This window comes from Lepus europaeus, chromosome 2 (assembly GCF_033115175.1).
Source record: "Lepus europaeus isolate LE1 chromosome 2, mLepTim1.pri, whole genome shotgun sequence".
NCBI classification, from domain to species: Eukaryota; Metazoa; Chordata; class Mammalia; order Lagomorpha; family Leporidae; genus Lepus; species Lepus europaeus.
This window is the reverse complement of record NC_084828.1, coordinates 12,474,805-12,488,353: the sequence shown is the minus strand read 5'-3', so window position 1 is coordinate 12,488,353 and position 13,549 is coordinate 12,474,805. Positions and strand designations below refer to the sequence as shown.

General features: G+C 52.9%; 1 protein-coding gene across 4 annotated transcripts in view; it reads left to right on the top strand.

Moving 5' to 3' along the window:
* Nucleotides 1-13,549, top strand: part of EVA1C (eva-1 homolog C) — a 90,056-nt gene that overhangs the window by 48,270 nt on the left and 28,237 nt on the right. For all 4 annotated transcript variants that reach the window (XM_062206082.1, XM_062206090.1, XM_062206070.1 and 1 more), the window contains one exon: nt 6,195-6,347. In XM_062206082.1, the coding sequence (XP_062062066.1) occupies nt 6,195-6,347 (153 nt within the window). The remainder of the gene's footprint in view (nt 1-6,194; nt 6,348-13,549) is intronic.

Genomic DNA, 13,549 nt, shown 5'->3' with positions numbered 1-13,549 from the left:
ACCAGCATCTTCTCTTCCCTGGTGTGTACCACTCTTATCTGTGCGCCCCCTGGCCCTAGGCTCATCCCTCTAGTGAATTTGGGGTTGAGTGGCTTCAGATTTCGGCAGCTCTGGATCCACATGTTTTCCTGACGGGCGTTTTGGGCAGAGAGGAGGCGTAGAGACCCTTGGCTCTGCCATTGATTGTAGAATAAAGACCGGGCCCTTCTGCTTAGGGATGCTGCTGTAGAGACTGAAAATACAGCACTGTGCGTGACACGCTTATCGTAGGACCTGTTGGGGAGTTGAGCTCGGTCGTTGCAAGCTGGTATTCCAGTAATTGGAGCAGATTCGGGTAATTCTTGCTAACGCGGAGAATGACTAAAAGGCAGCGACAGGCAGCGGCGGAGGCCGGGGTGGAGGGGGTGGCGTGGTCAGGCCCGGCTGCAGACAATAGCAGCGTGTGTTGTCTGCCGAGGACTGAGAAGCACAAAGTGACCGACGTCTGTCTGCACTTCATATCACCACGCACTGGCATTTGTAGGAGCTATGGCAGTCGCGAAAATCTCTCCAAGGCAGACGCCTCCCTCTGCCCACCCCACAAAGGCCCCTGCTGAGATGGCGCAGGTGCACACAGGGTCCCAGACTTAGGAGGGTTAGAAATGGGAGTGTGACTTTCCCATGGTGCCCGGGTGATGAGCAGGCAGCGGCAACCATCCATCAGATTTTGAATTTGGTCCGGAGAGGACCCAGCTGTCAGTGAGCTGTGAGGCTGGGCTATCCTGTCTGGTGGGGTAAGGGCACTCAATGCATTTGCAACTCAGACTGTTTTCCACTTGCCATGGTGACACAAGGGGCTTCTGGGAGGACTCACGCACCTGCTGACTGGTAGAACCGGGAGGGAGAATGTTGTTGCTGGTGTCTTTAAGCTGAGTCGCAGTGCTGCCTTCCACGCACCTGTGGCTCTCCCCCACCTAGGCCAACAGGAGTGCTGGCGACCCACTCCTGGAAGGCTGCCCACTCCCTCTGTAAGCCAAGACCAACTGAGAAGCCTAATCCCGCTCTGAAACAAGTTCTCATTCTCAAAGAAAAGGAGCAATTTCTGGAAGCCAGAAATGTCACTCTTAGGTGACAGTGAGTTAGTGTATTCCCAGGGAACCGAGTGACTCCACAGTAACCCCGAGCATGTAATGGGACACGCTCAGGCCCCTTCGGCTCCAGGAGATGATTTGCCCGTAATCTGGGGACCGAATCGCTGGAGACCTCGCATGCGGGTGTTGGGTTGCTCTGGGTGGGTTTTGCTGGCGTCCAGGCTACCTCGAATGAATGCACTTTAGTAAATCAAGGAGAAGTGGCTATTAAAACGCAGTTCATGATGTGCCTTTAAAAAGTATAATATTTTGGCTGGCACCGTGGCTTAACAGGCTAATCCTCCGCCTTGCGGTGCCGGCACACCGGGTTCTAGTCCCGGTTGGGGCGCCGGATTCTATCCCGGTTGCCCCTCTTCCAGGCCAGCTCTCTGCTATGGCCCAGGAGGGCAGTGGAGGATGGCCCAAGTGCTTGGGCCCTGCACCTGCATGGGACCAGGAGAAGCACCTGGCTCCTGGCTTCGGATCAGCGCGATGTGCCAGCCGCAGTGGCCATTGGAGGGTGAACCAACGGCAAAAAGGAAGACCTTTCTCTCTGTCTCTCTCTCTCACTATCCACTCTGCCTATCAAAAAAAAAGTATAATATTTTACAATTCTGATTTTAAAGGGGGGGGGAACCACTTTCCTACACAAAAAAAAAGTCTCTCTGAGCTGAAGCTCGTTTCTCCCGCCCTCTCCCACCCAGCTGCAAGGATTCTTGAGATGGTTTGCAGTTGGGAGGTGCATCAGCTCTGCTTGCCGGCTCCCGCATCAAAGAGCAGCCTTCACTGTGGCCCTTTGAAGTCCGGCAAAATTTCAGCGTTGCTGGTCCCGAGCACTGCCCGGGAAGTCAGGGCGGATGTGACTCACCCAAAGGACTCCAAGCCTCCGAAGCCGGGTCAGACCTGCTGCTCCTTTTATTCAGGGAAAGAAAACCGGACTCTGCTTGGCTCTGAGTTGCTGAGGTTTTTCTGAGATGTGGTGGGTGGGGAGGGGCCTGCTGAGTGCGCCCTGGGTCGTCACCGTGCTGCCGAGGTGGTTCATGTGTTGGGGAGGTGGGGATGCCGTGTGCACCTGTGACCTGTTTTCTGCTCCACGCTTTGGCTGGTCTCTAACGCCGACGTCATCCCGTCCAGCTGTGCTCCTTCTCTGAGGATGCCTGAACCCAAGGACAGAGAGCACTGAACCCTATGAGCCTGTTTGCTGTGTCTTTTTCCTATTCGTGTGTATCTATGACAAAGATTAATTTATCAAGGGGTAAACATTCCTGCAACACCCAGGGCTGGGCCAGGTCAAGCCAGGAGCTTGGAGTTCCATCTGGGTCTCCCATGTGGATGACAGGGACCTACGTGCTTGAGCCGCCCCCAGCGGGCACCCTAGCAGGGAGCTGGGACAGAGGGCAGAGCCCGGACTTGAACCCAGACATTCATTCCCAGCTGTGTCTTAACTGCTGTACCAAACGCATGCCCCATAAACATCTTTTAACTCCATTTCCCCCCATGAACTTAGTTGTGCATCCAGAGAGAAGAAAACTCACTCCCTCCTCTCTCCCTCCCCTACTCATATCTCATTCACTCACATTTGGAGAGTGAACCCCTGGAGAGGAGATGAGATGTCTGTTGGTCTGTCTGTTTGTCTCTCTGCCTTTCAAATAAAAAAAAAAAAAAGAAAAAGAAAATGTTAGTGAAGTTGTTTATTTTGGTGCAAAAAAAAAAAGTGAAATCAGTGCAGCTTTTATTTAATACACATTTTCCAGGAACTCTTTGAAGATCCCTCATATACATGGACTTCAAAACTCTTTTGCACTAAAATAAACTGATCTTTTAATTCCATTTTTCATAAAGTTCTTGAAGTCACCTCATAGTTTTTTTTTTCCTAATAAAGATTTATTTTATTTATTTGAAGGCGGAGGGACATAGGGAGAGATCGTCCATCCACTTGTTCATTCCCTAGGTGTCCACAGTGGCCTGGGCTGGTCCGGACCAAAGCCAGGAGGCCAGAATTCATCCAGGCCTCCCGGATGGATGGCAGGAGCCCCAAGCCATTGGGGCATCTTTTACCGCCTTTCCAGCCCCCGCAGGGAACTGGGTGGGGTCAGAGCAGCCAGGACTTGGACTGGCACTCCAGGATGGGGTGCTGGTGTTACAGGCGGGAGCTCTACCTGCTGTGCTACAACACGGGCTGTCATCTCATCCTCTCCTCCCTGGCCCAGGCCAGCCCAGGGCCGCCTGAGAAGCTTCTGCCATCCACTTCCTATTTGCTCTTAGCTCCCGTGTCCCTGTCTACTATGCGGCTGGCATGGCAAAGTGAAGCAACCCATGGCCGGTGGTGCCGGCAGAAAAATGCTAGCACTGTGGTGGGTGAGGGGAGAACCACATATGCAAACAGATGAACTTTATGTTTTGCTTTGCACTCATTTTGCAAAGCCTAAGAGACATGACCTGGGGACGCAGGAGGAGGCACTTAGCCTAGTGGTTAAAGATGGTGGTTAAGAGGCCAGGGTCTCATGTTGGAGTGACTGGTCTGGCTCCTGACTTTAGCTTCCTGATAATGTAGACCCTGGGAGGCAGAGACACAGGGCCTCAGAGAGAGGAAGTGCTCATGGGATGCCGATGTCCTCAACCTAAATTTTCCAGCTTTGGGATGGTGCAGAAGTAACCCACATTCGGTAGAAACCGTGCCTTCTCTTTTGAATTTTGATCTTTTCCCAGTACCATCCTCTCTTGCAAGGTTGGACAGCAGCAGTGGGTACAGCTAACAGGCAGCCTGTCCCCAGAAGAGACTACTGGCAACATTCTCCGGGGTGCTGTGTGCTGTGGGGTATTCCGCAAATCATAGGAGATGTCCACATCTTATTACAAAATGGGCTTTGTGCTGGAGGATTTTGCCCAACTCTAGGCTACTGGAGTGTTCTGAGCATGTCATTTATTTAGTTGAAAGTCTGAGTTAGAGAAAGAGAGAGAGAGAGAGAGAGAGAGAGAGGAAATCTTCCATCCACGGACTCACTCCCCAGATGGCCTCAAAGACCAGAGCTGGGCCAGGCCAAAGCCAAGAGCCAGGAGCTTATGCCAGGTCTCACCCATGGGTGGCAGAAGCCCGAACACGTGGGCCATCTTCTGTTGCTTTTCCCAGGCCATAGCAGGGAGCTGGATGGGAAGTGGAGCAGCCGGGACTTGAACTGGCGCCCATATGGGATGCTGGTGTTGCAGGCTGTGACTTTACCTGCTCCACAATGCTGGCCCCTCTGAGCAAGTTCAAGGTGGACTGGGCTAAGCTGTGAAGTTTGGTGGATTGGGTGTATTTAGTGCATTTTCCACTGATGGTATTTTCAACTTAGGGTGGATTTGTTGGGACATAACTGCCGAGGTTATGTGAGTCAAGGAGCGCCCGTACTAAGTATTATTATTTAAAACTGTCTTTATGAGATATAATTTACACAGCACGAAATTCAGCTTCCGTGCTTACCATGTGTGCAACTTGATGATTTTCAGCTCATTTACTAAGTTGTGCAATTGTGACCGCTGAATTAATCCGCTGTGATTCACTGCAATGGAAGACCGGGGGCTCCTCCCTTCCTAAGTAGAGCAAGTTTATTTAGCTCTCAGTTTTGGAAGCTGAAAATCCAAAGAGCATAGCACAGGTTCTCGAAGAGCACATGGTAGACGGTGGATGACGGGAGCCCACACAGAGCGAGGATCGCGAGGCGAGCCAGGCACAGAGCGGACGGCCTGGGACCACGCTGGCTCCAGGAGCTGAGACCTAACTCCTCCAGGGACCCACGGATCTCCCACTACGCCCAACTCTTAAGGGCGCCACTGCAGCTCCCAAGAGCGCCACCCAGGGGACCAAACCCTTAATCACATGCGTCTGTTGGGAGCCGCTGTCTACTCTGATCCAAACCCCAGCAAGCACAGTCCAGCTGCGGAAACGTCCCCTCCTCCCCAGGAGTCTCCTGAGCCCATTGGCTGTTGACCCAGTCCTCATCCTCATTCTGCCCCATGCGTTTGCCTCTTCTGCTATTTTACATTTCTCAGGTGATGTGAGACTCTCTGTGTCTGCAGCCTTAGTTGTTATTACTTTTATTTCTTTTTAAAATTTATTTATTCGAAGGGCAGAGTATACAGAGAGAGAGAGAGAGAGAGAGAGAGAGAGAGATTTTCCATCTACCAGTTCACTCCCCAGATGGTTGCAACAGCCTGGCAGGCCAAAGCCAGGAGCCCAGAACTCCATCCGGGTCTCCCACATTGAGTAGCAGGGGCTCAAGCACTTGAACCATCTCCTGCCACTCTCCCAGGTGCATTAGCAGGGAGCTGGGTCAGAAGTGGAGCAGCTGGGGTGCCAGTGTCACAGGCAGCAGTGGCTTAACCCGCTGTGCCATAACAACACCCCTTATTATTAATTTTCAAAATCAAATAAGTGTTGAACATCTTTATTTGCTGAGCGGCTGGAGGAGTATATCCTTTGCAGAATGACCACAAACTGTGTTTTCCTCTGCAGTGCATTTGTCACGTCAACTCCGTAGGACATTGCAAAGAAAGATTTCCCAACAGTAAGAAGATTAAACAAACAGAAACTTTTCCCTGAGTTCTCTGGGAACGGATTATCCTAACCCAGAATACACCACGCGCCTCCAGGCTCCCCGTTGGTGCACCGCAGGTTTGGGGTGGCCTTCCCACCCCCATCTACGGAGCGATTGCCCCGTCTACAGGGGCAGTGTCCTGATCACGCCTCTGTTCTGGCAGAAGAAAGACTTTACTTTCGTGTCATCTTTCTCTTTCTCTTTTTTAAGCACATAAGCGAGTTGTGGAGCCCGGTGAGGTTTCACTAGGCCATCTCCTGCTTCTGTCCGAGGCCCCGTACCTGTGTGGCTCCCAAGGCAACACCGGGGGAAAGCTTCATGCCGGGTGCACATCTGGGGGCTCCCCCGCCACTTCCTGAAGATCCCCTGGGCAGGCAGGGCCATCCTGTCTTTCCCTGTCTCTTAGGGTGCAGTCCCGGGTCGGGGGATGAGCCAAGGGGACTTGGCCGGCTGGGGCTCCCTGATTCCTTCTGAAGGAAGTTCATGGTCCTGCCGATGTCTGTTTCAGACGAGTTAAAAAACAAAACCGTGTGTGAAGATCAGGAGCTGAAACTGCACTGCCACGAGTCCAAGTTTCTCAACATCTACTCCGCGACCTACGGCAGGAGGACCCAGCAAAGGGACGCCTGCGCCTCGGAGGCCGGGTGGCTCCCCCCGTTCGGTAGGTGTTGTCACATGATTATCGTTAAGGTGCTGTCTGATGTCTCGGGGCCCAGGGCCCCCCAGGGAAGGAAGCCGTACAGGTGGCAGGCACCTGGGTCAGAGGGAAGGTCAAGGGCAGGGAGGGCGCATTTACGCTCCATATCCGTGAGTCTCAGTTGTTCAGCCAAGTAGCTATTGAGCACCTGCTGTATGCAAGGCCATCAGTGACCCATACAGAGTCCATTCCTTGTGGGGCTGATGTCCAGCACTGGACAGCGAGGCTGTGGGCAGACAGATGGGAAATGAGCCAGTGCCGTGGGCGGTGCATAATGACCATAATGATACGGTGAGCGGTCCATGTCCGCAGGCTCTGCCTGTGTGGGTTCAACCAGTCGGACGTATTGTGTCCGTTGTCTGCAATGTGTCTGTGTTCTCTTGTTGCTATTCCCTAAACGACACAGGCCAGCAGCTGTTCACATAGCACATGTGCGGTGTTAGGAGTTACGAGCAACCTAGAGATGATTGAAAGTGCACAGGGCAGTGTGCGTAGGCCCTGCTCCCTGCTCCTGCCTTAGGCAGAGACCAAAGCCGGGGCCATTCCGGGAGTCTGCCCACGCCCGCACTTGCTTCTCTTTCCTTCTGAAAAGCAGATCTGTGGCTGCCCTTCTCGGCGTCCTGCTCCCTGGGTGATCTGGGGTCCAGAGCTCCAGGAGGAGCCGCTGGTGATCTGAACTCTCGCTGCGGAAAGAATCTCACTCCTTTCTTCCTCTCTGTTTGTTTGCTTTCTCTCTTCCATTCGTTCTTTCTTCTTTTCAATCCTTTTTCTTTATTCAAGGAGGCCTTTCTAGAACGTTCCTGGGGATCGTGCAGGTTCTTTAGGGGTTCTGCTACCTGCTCCGTCCACCATGTCTTAATTTGGGGGCGGAGCTCCCCGTTTCTCAGGTGTACACCAGTTTCACCTGCTACATCTGTTTGGGAAGCGGGACTAAGTGACTGTTTCGGGTACTCTGTCCAGCGGAATTCATTCAGCCACGTACATAGATGTGTTGGCTGAATGCTCTGTGTTCGCCTTACATCCCTCGTGGGACGGGGGTTGGGTTTCAGTGGGAAAAGTGACCCGACAAGGACAGTGTCAGCAGACACCATGGCTGGAGACAGACTTCATGGAGAGTTGGAGGGAGCCACTGGCAGTAACCAGCCCTCGCTGATGCTGCAGGGATGGGCTGTGAACGGGAGACTGGTCCTGGCTTAGCCATTCAGCTTGAAGATTTTATTTATTTATTTGAGAGGTAGAGTTACAGTCAGTGAGAGGGAGAGACAGAGAGAAAGGTCTTCCATCTGTTGGTTCACTCCCCAAATGGCTGCAACAGCCGGAGCTGCACCGATCCAAAGCCAGGAGCCAGGAGCTTCTTCTTCCTGGTCTCCCATGTGGGTGCAGGGGACCCAGGACTTGGGCCATCTTCCACTGCTTTCCCAGGACACAGCAGAGAGCTGAATTGGAAGAGGAGCAGCTGGGACTAGAACCGGTGTCCATATAGGATGCCGGCGCCACAGGTGGAAGATTAACCTACTGCGCCGGCCCCAGCCATTCAGCCTAAACACCTTGAGCTCTGGCTGGAGACCCAGGCCAGACTGCCCTGCTGCTGTTTCTCGCTCCCTCCTGCTCTTCCCCACCAAGTGCTCTGTGCATTGCCACTGGGGGCTGTGCGAGGACGAAGACTCCACTCTGCACACCCACGAGCCGCTGTAGCCCTATGCTCTGCCGTGCACAAGGCTCTTGGGGGCGCCCAGCTCCTGCCAGCCCTCAGCCTCACAAGGAAGGCCCAGCTGTGTGCTCACTTTTCCGGGCAGGGCTGTGGGCGTGCAGTCAGAGTCCCGGGCAGTGCCAGTCCGCGTCCGCCATGGCAGTCCCCTAAGGCGACTTGGCGGGCCTCTTAGCTGTGTGAGCACACTCCATGGTGCGCACACAGCTGCCACGTTGGCTGATGACACATTTCTCAGGTGGTGTCCTGTCCACTCATGATTGGCCAAATCTTTCTTCCACCCGTGCTGATGCATACTCTCCGTGTAACCCGATGTTAGGAAGTGTGTTGCTCCTTGGCCCGTGGGAACTGCACTTGATGGGTTTACATGGCACTTGGCATGCTCTAGCCACAAAATCATGGGGTTACCCCTCTTGCACAGACCTACCTGCAGGTCAGCTGCCTGAAAAAGCTCACTCCCGACACCCGTCTCATACCTGCTCCCCGTCCCTTCTGCCCACCTGTCCTGCGGGCTCCCCAACAGAGGCACCTCTCACCAGGCCACGATGCTCCCAGCTTGCTCTGAGCACCTCTCACCTGCTCCCCTGGGGCTGCCTTCCTTCTTCACTTGGGGATTAATTTGAATGGACTGGACCACTCACCCCCTGCTGAGAGCCTCCCTCATCCTTCCCAGTCTTCAGCTGTGCTCTGTCCCCTGTCTCTCCCCTTCCCTTACTACCTCCGGGCCTTTGCACAAGCTCTGTCTTGAGCCTGAGCTGTTCCTATCCATATCTCAGAGAGCTTTCCCGGGACACCTGCCAGCCCTTGTCCCTGCCGACTCTCTGGAGCCATCGCTCTGTCCGATTCTCTTCCTGGCTGGATAGAGTCCATGTCATATGTGTCCCCATCTCCCTGGAAGCTGAGCCCTGCAGGTACTGTGTTTGTGGAATTCCCAGTCCAGCAACTGGAGTGGTGCCTGGCACAGAACGGGCACGCACGCCAACCTGGAAGTGCACGAATGAATCAGGGCCCCTGTGGGGGTGCCCACGCTGGGTTCCTGCAGAGACGTGGGGGCCAGGTCACGGCCTGGGAATGTGGGTCTGGTGTTGTCACAACTTCCAACCTCCCATGAAATGCTGGAAATCTGTGTTTTTTTTTTTTTTTCATTAAGTGAAATGTTCCAACTTTTAAAACACTCTGGGAGCCAAATAAAACATACCTACAGGCCACATCCGGGCCCCAGGCTGCCAGTGTGTGAGCTGTGCTTTGCATTCCCAGTCATCACTGCAGCTCAGCCGCATTGCTTTGCAGATGGAGAAGAGCCATTTATACCTAACCAGAGACGCTGGGGCGGGTCTGATAGGGCGACGGCAGAGGGGCGGCTTGTCGGGGCGCTCAGCGGTCGGAACCCTGGAACTTCTGGTTGCAGAGGGTGATCCTTGTACTTTTCCGTTGCCTATCAGCTAACGTCTGGCCAAGCCTCACAAGCTTCAGAATGTGGGTACTCCTTTGGAAGCATATTTGGAGAAACCAGCTGGGCCTTGGTGAATCGCTCCATGGCCAAGGGACCCCTTTGGTTTGCCCAACAGCTGGATTTGGCTTTAGCACTCAGCTACCAAGAGAAGGCACTTCCGGTTCTTTCTAAAATCCCACCATCATCATGTGATTGCTCTGCAGAAACACATGGTAACATTTAGTACAGACAACACAGAGTTCACCCATCCGGTGAGAAGATTTGGATTTTTCTGGACTTCATCCAAATCCAGGTGTAGGGCTAAGAACAGTTTTACGTAGCAGGCAACTCTAACTTTTTTCCCGCAAATTTATAGCATGGGTGTTTCCCTGTGTGGCCAACAAGATCCTAAGAGTGTTTGTCACTTCCTAATATCTTGTTAAAGGGATATATTACACAACTTATGTAACCCTTCCCCAGTGGATGGGTTTTGTGTTGTTGTTTCCAATTTTCAGATATCATAAATAATATATAATGATCTCTTGCTTGTCTTGCTCTCTTCTGCCTTATTGCTTTGGGATACAGTCCCAGAAGTTTCATACCAGGAGAGCACATGGGGATGTTTATAATTCTTTGTACACATTGTCAGAGTTCTTTCCCAAAACTTTCTGTACCAGTTTATCTGCGTAAAACGTGATACACAACTTGGGTGCCCAAGCAACTCTGCCAGCCTTTCTTTTTTCTTTTTAAAAAGATTTATTTTATTTATTTGAAGACAGAGTTACAGAGAGATCTTCCATCTGCTAGTTCATGGCTGGAGCTGAGCTGATCCAAAGCCAGGAGCCAGGGCCTTCTTCTGGGCCTCCCATGTGCAGGGGCCCTCATACTTGGTCTATCCTCTGCTGCTTTCCAGGGTGCATTAGCAGGGAGCTGGGTCAGAAGTGGAGCAGCCAGGACTGGAACCGGCACCCATATAGGATGCTGGCTCTGCAGGCTGGGCTTTAACCCGCTGCGCCACAGCGCCGGTCCCGTGGAAGCCTTTCTTGTGCGCGTTTCAGAATGCTTCCAAATCAAGAGCTTCAGAATGGTCCGCCAGTGCTGCCTGCATCGGCCTTTCCCGGGTTGTGAATGAACTTCCCTGTTTCCCTGGGTTTTGTTACTGTTCCCGTAGCTGTGTTTACACTTGCTCTCATCATCTCTCCAGCCTTTCTCCCTTGGGGATCTTCATGTGTTTGTTTGTTTATTTTACAAAATTGTATGAGCTCTAGGCAGAGTAGAGACAGTAACTCTTTGCACGCTTTCTTGGCTGTCAGTCTCCTACTCCTGCAGCCTCTGGCCTTATCCACAGGGGATGCGTCCAGGACTCCCTGTGGGTGCCTGAAACCACAGAGTCCCAAACCCTATAGGGAGGGACTTCAAAAAGTTCATGGAAAATTTGCATTTTTTAAAAAAAAGATTTACTTATTTATTTGAAAGTAAGAGTTAAGAGAGAGAGGGAGACAAGAGAGAAAGAGAGAGAGAGAAAGAGATCTTCCATCTGTTGGTTGGAAGGGCTGGGCCAACTCCAGGAGCCAAGAGCTTCTTCCAGGTCTCCTATGTGGATGGTAGGGGCCCAGGCACTTGGGCCATCTTCTGCTGCTTTCCCAGGCACATCAGTAGGGAGCTGGATCAGAAGTAGAATAGCTGGGACTCAAACTGGCGCCCATATGGGATACCAGTGTCATAGGCAGTGGCTTTGCCAGCTACACAACAGCGTCAGCCCTAGCACTACCTCTTAATTCTGTTTGCCATGAGCTTTCTGAGGTCCCTCTGTATGTGCAGTTTGTTTTCCTGTATAACCGTGCCTATCTGTGATGGAGGGATGCTGAGTTAACCACCGAGCTAGACAAGGATGGTTCACATGCTGAGCGGGATGGAGTGGGACCGCGTGAGATTTCATCCCGCTCCTCGGACAGTGCACAGTTGAAAACTTAGGAGTTGTTTGTTTCTGGAATTTTCCATGTATATTTTTGGACCCTGGCTGACCGTGGGTAACGGAAACAGTGGAAAGCAAAGCTATGGATGAGGGGGAATGACTGTATTTTTTGTCCGAACTTATAGTTTCGGTTCGGTGTGTGAGGCTTCTTACTTTGGTTCTGTGGAGGTCACGTGTAGAGTAAGTGCTGAGGGCCACCTGGTACAGTCAGGGTTGTAGCTATGACACCACTGTACCCCATAAGCACCTTCAGGGCTGCCGTGGCCTGCTGTCAGTACCCCCAAATGGGAGGTTCACTCTTACTAAACAGGACAAGAGGGTGCTCACACTCGCCTCCAAGGAGCCTCTGGGTGCCGGACTGGGAGGAAGGAGGGCAGGGTCACAATGTCTGTGTCCGGTGCCCCAGCCTGGTTCCACCTGAAATGCATCAGGGCAGGCCAGGCCGCGGCAGGTGCAGAGGTGACCTGCGTTGGTCACACACCACACCCTTGTCTCACACAGTGCTTCCCAGACTCCTCCCCCTCCTCCTCATCACACACACGATGCACGACTCAGTGGGGTAAAGAGACAGCTGTTCAAGGCTAATATCAACGGCCTGTGTACACTCACTAAGCTGAGAAGTCCTTCCTTGTGGGTGCCCTTGGCTTCAAGGTGTAAGGATCACTGACCCTTAGACTCCCCCTAACTCTCCCCTCAAGTTCTCGCCAACCCGTGCCCACAGGCCCAGCCCAAAGCCACTCCCGTTTGATTCAATCCAGCGATCCACTTCCAGGTACTAAGTTGGTGTTCATTTTCTGTTGCTAGGTAATAAAACGCTCCTAAATGGGATAGCTTAAAACAAAGTCTGTCTTATCTCAGGTTCCTGTGGGATGGGGATTCAGGGCTGGATGGGTCTGGCATGTCTTGCTCAGGGTTTTGTGGGGTCTCCTGGGTGCACCTCCTGGGGGGCCAGCTCACAGACGATGGGTCAGTGCTGGCACTGGGAGTTCCTCCCCCATCTGGGTCTCCTGAGTGTCCTCAGACTTGGTGTCTAGCTCCCTGCAGAGAAAGTGATGCAAAAGAATGATCAGAAACCGTGTGTGCGCGCCTCTGCCATGCCCCATTGGTTACATGGAGCCGCTCTGCTCACCATGGGAAGAGGCCTCTTGAGGGTACCAAGTCCAGGATGCAAGGATCATGGGGGCCATCCTAAAGGCTATCAGGTCTAACTCTTGTCCCCTAACCTCCAGGAAGTCAGAATGTGACCTTGCTTGAGAACAGGGTCTGTAAAAATACAACTAAGTGAAATTGAGGTCATATGGGTGGGCGCCAGTCCAATACGATGGATGGATGTCCTTGTAAGAAGAAGAGATTAGAACCAGACACACAGAGGGAAGACCCTGGGAAGGCATGGGAAGAAGACGTTCATCTACAAGCCAAAGAGAGAGACCTCAGCAGAAACCAGCCCTGCCTACACTTGAACTTGGACGTCCAGCCTCCGGGAGTGTAAGGAAATACGTTTCTGGTGTCTCAGCCACTCGGTGTGGGTACACGTTGTAGAAGCACAAAGACCGATGGCCACAGCTGTCAGACACCTAGGAAGAAGCCGCAAGATGAGTGCACAAGCTAGTCGAAAAGGGATGTCTCGCTGCCCTGCAGGTTCAAAGACAGACCTGAGGACCAAGGTTAAGGGCAGCTGACCCAAAGAACAGCATTGTCCATCAGAACGGAGCGGGGAGAGAAACTGAAGGGAAGGCCTGATGGTGGATCGTCTCGATTGCCAATGAACACGGAGGGAAACAGCGCTTTGACAGACGGGAGTGAGGTTTCCCAGACCTCTGGGGGTGAGGACACAGGCTTCAGGAGGTCCCCCTGCTGGGCGTCCCCTGGGCTGCAGCATTTCCTGCTCAGTTACATTCCCCAGTGGGTTCCAGGGACACTGCTAAAACCACACAAGGTGCCTCCATGGCTGGGCCAAGGCTGGGCCAAGGCCACGTGTGGGCAGGCCTGGACGCTTTAGCCAAAGATCAAGGTGCCTGGGGCTCCCACTGCCGAGACAGGACCACTTAGGA